Source organism: Polypterus senegalus, chromosome 2 (assembly GCF_016835505.1).
Source record: "Polypterus senegalus isolate Bchr_013 chromosome 2, ASM1683550v1, whole genome shotgun sequence".
In the NCBI taxonomy this organism is placed as follows: domain Eukaryota; kingdom Metazoa; phylum Chordata; class Cladistia; order Polypteriformes; family Polypteridae; genus Polypterus; species Polypterus senegalus.
In genome coordinates, this window is record NC_053155.1 from 284161333 (window position 1) to 284168314 (window position 6982).

General features: G+C 36.2%; 1 protein-coding gene across 1 annotated transcript; it reads left to right on the plus strand.

The window, feature by feature from the left end:
- Positions 1–2330: 2330 nt before the first annotated feature.
- LOC120524566 (olfactory receptor 6Y1-like) lies at positions 2331–3251 on the plus strand. The gene has a single exon (XM_039746398.1). It carries the CDS (start codon positions 2331–2333, stop codon positions 3249–3251), a length of 921 nt encoding a protein of 306 aa, XP_039602332.1.
- Positions 3252–6982: the final 3731 nt, after the last annotated feature.

Here is a 6982-nt window from a genome sequence, read left to right on the forward strand (position 1 = left end):
TTATAGTAATTTTTGTTTTTATTTATAAAGGCATGAATTGATGTTTTGTCCTTTAGATTTTTCTTAGATGCACAGTCACTGGAGTTTAACAACAAACCTTTTTACTTTGTATTGTACCATATGTAAAATTTGTATGTGACAAATAAAATTCAGTTTGATTTGAAGATCCTCTTATTGTCTGTAAATACTGCCATTTTCATTTCTAAAGGCATGAATTTTTAGTCCTTTAGATTTTTCTGTAGATCCTCTTATTCACTGAGTAAATTTTACCTGTGATGATTCATGCTCTTAATTTGTACTGACAAAATAAATACTGACATATTGATCTGAATAATTGGTCAATGGCAGATGGTAAATATACCAACCATAAAATATGTACATATATTTAGTAATTTTTGGTTTGTAGTTACTATGTGTTCATTAACTGTATGATTCATGTCTATTAGCATCCAAATTAGAAAAAACTTTTTAAATCTGTAATTAATCCCATTAGGCTCAAGCCCCACAATCCATATCTGGAATAAATGGGTATATTAGAGCATAAATGGTTTAATAGATACTTAGTGTTCATGTGACTGTAACATGGCTACTAGCATCCAAATTAGCCCAAGCAAAACTTTTTAAATCGAATAAATCCCAGGGCTAATACACCTATCTGGAATAAATGGGTTTACAAATAAATGGATAGATCTTCAGTCCCAGTGATGACTGGCACTCATTTGCCCACAGCACAACAAAGAGATAAGAAGGGCTTTTGGGCTTTTAGGATGTCTTCACCCTGCATTCATTTTTATGAATTTGTTTTAACCAAGTCACAGAACAAGTCACAGGTAAGAGTCAACTCCATTCTAAAGTAACAGCTCCCTTAAAAATATGTCTATCCTTGTCTTAATTGGTGCATTATAAAAAGCATGGCATTTAGTTAATAAATAAAGACAAGCTTTTTTTTTTTCTATATTGGTACAAACATCTTATTTGTAATTACATTTGAATATTTTTAAATATGTTATTTAGTGTACCAGCAAAATGTTGCAGAAGAAGCATATAATAATAACTCCATTAATAATATAAAGGAAATAATTTAGAAAAAAAACATATTTATGACATAATATTAATTTGTACTGCATGAATTAAAAAAGTAATACAATTATTCTCAGTGTAAATCATGACTTAAATGTTATGATATAAGGTAGCAAACAATATTTGATATTCATAAAGTATCAATGCTTAATTTAAAATGTTAGTCTTTCATAGGGTTGCCAGATTAGAAAATTAGAAATATGGGACACTCTTAAAATCTCTCTATATTACTGTATACTGTATATATAAATTTATACATGCCCCCTACACACCCAGACCAATATATTATAGAAAGGTAGAGACATAAGTTAAAAAGATAAATGGGTTATGAGGAAAACAAAAGTAAAATTATTTAATACAAGATAAAAAAAATTTGTAAAAGTGAAATCATTTGAAAATATTTATTTAATACAGACAACAGAGAAATATTATTATTATTTAATACAGGCAGTTAGAAACAAAGTGGGCCATGGCAAGTAGTAACACCACACTTTGTTGACGGTCACTGTATGTTGCAATGCTGATCCAGAACTGCATAGCAGCGCGGCTGGAGAGCAAAACGGTAAGAGTGTCGCTGTCCTCAGCCAACCATAGCAACTGAACAAGTCACAAACTGGCAGCTAACACTAGTTTCCTCACTACATTTGGGTTATTTTCATCAAGAGTATCTGAGAAAAGAAAGTATAATTACTTATAAAGTTAGAACTAAGTACCGTAAGAAGGTAGTAAAAATATATTAGTTTTATAAAATTTGAAAATGAACTAAATAAGGGACATTTGGGTGTCCCTGAAAGGTCAGTACGGGACAGGGGACTAAATGATCAAATATGGGACATGACCCGTATATAAGGGACGTCTGGCAAACCTAGTCTTTCAAAGAAGTGTCTGGATTCCATGTTAAGTAATTCATGATGGCAGACACATTGAATTGCTTCGCTTGTCATGAATGTTGAAATTCACAGTTACAGTGTAACTGAGTAAAACGGGGGAGGTATTCGTGATCTCTTAACAAATTAGAAGCAAATTAATATAACTCCATGACTATTGATTTCAGTTAACGGTAAAGTGTCATTAGATATTGTCCCCTCGACTACTGATATTCAACATGTTGAATTTGATTAACTGTTTTATAGCTGGTATACGTTTGAAAAATATGCAGGCTTTGAAGAGTTATTTTCTACGATTACTACACCTTAACCTTGTTATTATTTCCTCTGACAGCTCCTTCCTATCTCCTCCAGATGCCACAAATGAACGGATCTTTAATCACAGCTACAGAATTTATTATTGGTGGAATCCCTGGTCTTGAAAGTTATGAAAAAGAATTGTTTGCTTTATTTTTGATCATTTATGTATTTACCTTATTAGGAAACGTATGCGTTATCATGCTGATCGTGGCTGACCGCAGATTGCACACTCCTATGTACTTTTTTATCGCTAATTTGTCTCTTGTCGATTTAGTGACCACGACAACAGTGAGTCCGAAAATGTTATCCGCGTTCCTGCTTCACGACAACATAATTTCATTTTCGGCGTGTTTCCTACAGATGTATGTCTTTCTGTCGTCGGAGTGCACGGTTTGTTTCATGCTGGCGGTGATGGCATTTGACCGTTATGTCGCAATATGCAATCCCTTGCGTTACAGCAGCATTATAACTAATAAGACATGCATTCTCCTAGCCGGCGGTACTTGGTTGTCAGGTTTTAGCTACCCGGCCGTCTCGGTTTATCAGACTCTTCATCTGGAATTCTGTGGCCCATACACGATTCCTTATTGCTTCTGCGACTTTCCCCCCGTGTTGCTGCTGGCGTGTTCGGACACCAGCGCAGTCATCCAGCTTGGACTTACTCTTGCGCTAGTAGGAATTAACTTCCCATTTGTGTTCGTGATTGTTTCCTATTCGAAAATCTTAATCTCGATTCTTAAAATTGCATCCAGAGATGGTCGGCGGAAAGCCTTTCTTACGTGCAGCTCACATCTGCTTTCGGTCTTTACCTGTTACGCGTCCAGCGCTTTTATGTACGCAGTCGTCAGATCGGAAGCAGTTTCTCTTCAGGCAAGAACGCTCATCACTCTGTCCTACGCTGTATTTTTACCCATGATTAACCCCTTGATTTATAGCTTTAGAAATAAAGAAATTAAAAAGGCTATGAGGAAACTATTGTATTGATCTGTAAGTCCTTTTCCCTAACGTTTCTTAGGATTGCTTGGCTATAGCCTGAAATTTAAATCTGAATTCTCTGAACTGCTTCATGGATAAAATAGTGTCCGTTGTTTATCCTCTGTGATCTGGCTTTGTACTTAAAGTTTTTGCATTAACCTCTTCTCCTTGATAGTGTAAAACTGAATAAATGGTGTAAAGGAGTTTTCGGCATGAATTAATACATACTCTAAGGAAATACGGAAAGATAGAGCACATCACGCTTTTGTTTAATACTTTCTCTCTCTTTTTCTCTTGTTAAAGTACCGAGGGCTCCTTATCAGCTGACCCCACCTGGCGTAGTAATCGTATCCTAATTCAAACCCAAGCTCCCAGACCTTGAGGAAGCCACGTCGGCATTTTGGTGCTGCAGCACAGTTTCCACCGACTGTAGGTTGAAGATTCGGCCTCCCACGCCCCCTGCCTTCCACGCCACGCCCCCAGCATTCAGCTTTCTTCCTCGGTCACACTGATTTCTTTGCAGAACTAGAAACGCCGATTAACCCCGTAACCTTAAAATAGGATGATGTCGCTGTTAATATGCATTCCTTCAATCACGAGGAACAAATCCGAGTTTCTGTTTATATTATTGTCGTAGTTCTTTTTAGAAACAAAAAATCAATTTTATAATATATGATTTAGGATGCAATAGTTAAAAGAAAGAGGACTAACCTATTTTTAGACTACAGAAACGCCATAATAAATATGCAAGTGGTTGCTATAACTTTTATTTTAGTGAATTCTATCATTCTGAATATAAAAATGCATTTTCACATTATTTCTGGAACATCGCTGAAAAAAGGGAAAGTTCTGTTAATGACATTAACTTATTATGGTGCAAAATGAGGGATGATTAACAGGCACGAAAATGAAGGTCTGAACTTTTGAGCTCTTAGTAAAAGAAAAAAAAACACTTTCAAAAATTGTTTGTACTGTATTGTAAAATGTTTGAAATGATCTAGCTTACGTGGTGATCTTCATTCTCCATTGTTTTGTTCTACACTGTAATTATAAATGAAAAATAAATTTTAAGTGAAATTATTCATCTTTCAAACGTTTTCCTATTTTTAATTTTAGTACATAATTGTTCTCCATGTGAATATTATTGGAGCAAAAGAGACATATTACATATAAATAAGGATTTGGTAAGTGGTTTTAAAATAATGTCACTTGAGTGAGTGAGATAAGATACGGTTCTTTTACTATAATTGCATAAAACATACATTTGAGATTTTGGTACACTGCCTGAAACGATGCTCAAAACTATACTTTTAAAAACCACACATGTAGTGAAGTGTAACTGTTTAACAGGAAAAAAGACTGGGACCCTAACTTATAGTGCCGGCTGGTGAAAAAAAATTGAGGGTTGAACTCAAGCAGCGCTTTTCTATTATAATGTGCCTTTCACATCTATCTATCTATCTATCTATCTATCTATCTATCTATCTATCTATCTATCTATCTATCTATCTATCTATCTATCTACCTGGTTATTCCAGATGCTCACACTGTAAGATCCACAGACCCCCACATCTTAAAACTTAACTTACCCCCCAACCTGTGTTGTACTATACCTAAAGAAGACCAACCTAAATCTTATTCTACCTTTGGGACCATAATACCTATATTTCCTTGAACATAAATTTTACCCTTTTTTCCTTCTGGCATGACATTTTCTTAACTACTTTTTCATTAAATTGAGTGATTTCTCTAAGCCATTTTTTCTGTGGTGGCACACTTTTTTTTAACTAAAATCATCCCAAGGCACACCACTTTCTTACTAACCACAAATACATTATATCTCATACACATGCTCAACTGCCCGAAAGGGGGGAACTGCCAGAGAAGCTGGTAAAAAAAGAGCTAAGAGATCAGCGTTTACAGGCACCACACTTAGAGATCATTTTGGTGGCATCTCGAAGCTGCTTCTCCCTTTTGCTAACTCCTCTCTACCTCAGAGGCGACTTGTATGTCCACAACCCATCAATGCTGTGAGGCTCGCTGCTGCCCACTCACCCAGGGCAGATGGACTCTAGCTGTTTGGAGACGCATCTAAAGTGCTCAAAGTGCCGTGTCCACAACATAGCGATCATGGAGCTGCTTTAATGCCAGCTTTTCCATGTAGACCTATCCTCCTCAGACAGGTCTCGACCACCTGCAGAGTTGCCCCTCTCAGGTTCAGACCCAAGTGTGCTACACTATCATTTTCACGGCGCACTGTGCAGGGGCACACTGGTTGAAAAACATTGGTCTAGCTCCCTAGTGTTTGTTTGGTGTGTGTGTGTGTGTGCCCTGTGGTGGACTGGCACTCTGCCTGGGGTTTGTTTCCTGCCTTGCGCCCTGTGTTAGCTGGGATTGGCTCCAGCAGACCCCCGTGACCCTGTATTAGGATATAGCGGGTTGGATAATGGATGGATGGATAGGTGACTATGGCTACTTTCATACCCCCCGTCATTGTCCACAATGCCTCAACATTTTTAAACGGCAAACAGAGACAGCAAAAAAGACATTACTTACACCACATCGAGTTAGCGAACTCCATTTGTCATAACAAGAGTGGGAAAAGTCTGTGTGTAAGCTTGTCCTAAATCACTTGCCTGCTGCTGAATTCTTAAGTCAGGTCGTTCCGATCCAAACTCCTTAATCTTCTTTTTTTTTCTTCATATAAACTATTTATGATGAAATGATTCATTAAAGAAATGACTACATTTTCTTTGATTTCTGATCTTCCACTTGAAGTTGCCATCTCTGTAATGTTGCTCATCTGTAATTAAACTAATGGCCTATTGACGTGAACTTGAAATAGTGTGTCAACGATTGTCCAGTTATCCAGTATTGCTGCCAATAAATGTAGGAGTTGTGTATCTGGAAAAATCGGAAAGCACCCAATTAAAAGAGCAGCCTTAAGTCACCTATTGGCCAGAAGATCAAGGACTTGCATAGCCTCTCGGTTGGCTGGCACACTTCAGTCAGAAAATACAGGTTTTGACTCAAAAATGAAATAAATACAAGTAGGAACCAGTTTTTAATGGATGTTGAAATGTGTTGACACCAGGCACGTTATGCAACTGAACAAATGTATTTAATGATTATTATGTACTTATGAAAAAAGTGACACAGACCTACTCTTAAATTGTTTTGTAGATATTAGCAAATGTTTTTCTAAAGAAATGCAAAAATTACATTATTGAAAGCTGACTGCCTTTAATTTATTTTGGCATTAAAGTAACATATTGATTCAGATTTTAAAATTAACTTTAAAAATGTTTTGTTTGGGTGGAGGCAACAACTACAAATGTGATAAATGGAGGTATATTTTTTGTAAATAAGATTAACATTATTAGGTCATTGGTCATACTTTTGACAGCTCATTCAAACTCTACAAAAAGATAAATTCTGTGGTTAAATGCAACTTTTTGCAGCTGAGACTTTTAGATAAGGTAAAGGCTTTTCTTTCTTTTAGTGATCTTGAAAAAGCCGTCCATGCTTTTATAATATCTCGTTTGGACTATTGCAATTCGTTGTATGTAGGTGTTGATCAGGCTTGTTACAAGGCCTAAACTTAATGCAGAACATCGCTGCTCACTTATTGACTGGCTCTTGTAAGAGTGACCAACTGACCTCTATTCAGTGGCTTCTAGTTCATTTCAGAATTGATTTTAAAATTCTATTACTTTTTTTAAAATATTTGAATGCAACAG

Bases quoted from the DNA above. Each gene is read 5' to 3' on its own strand.
- LOC120524566 (XM_039746398.1), top strand. From the start codon at position 2,331: ATGAACGGATCTTTAATCACAGCTACAGAATTTATTATTGGTGGAATC.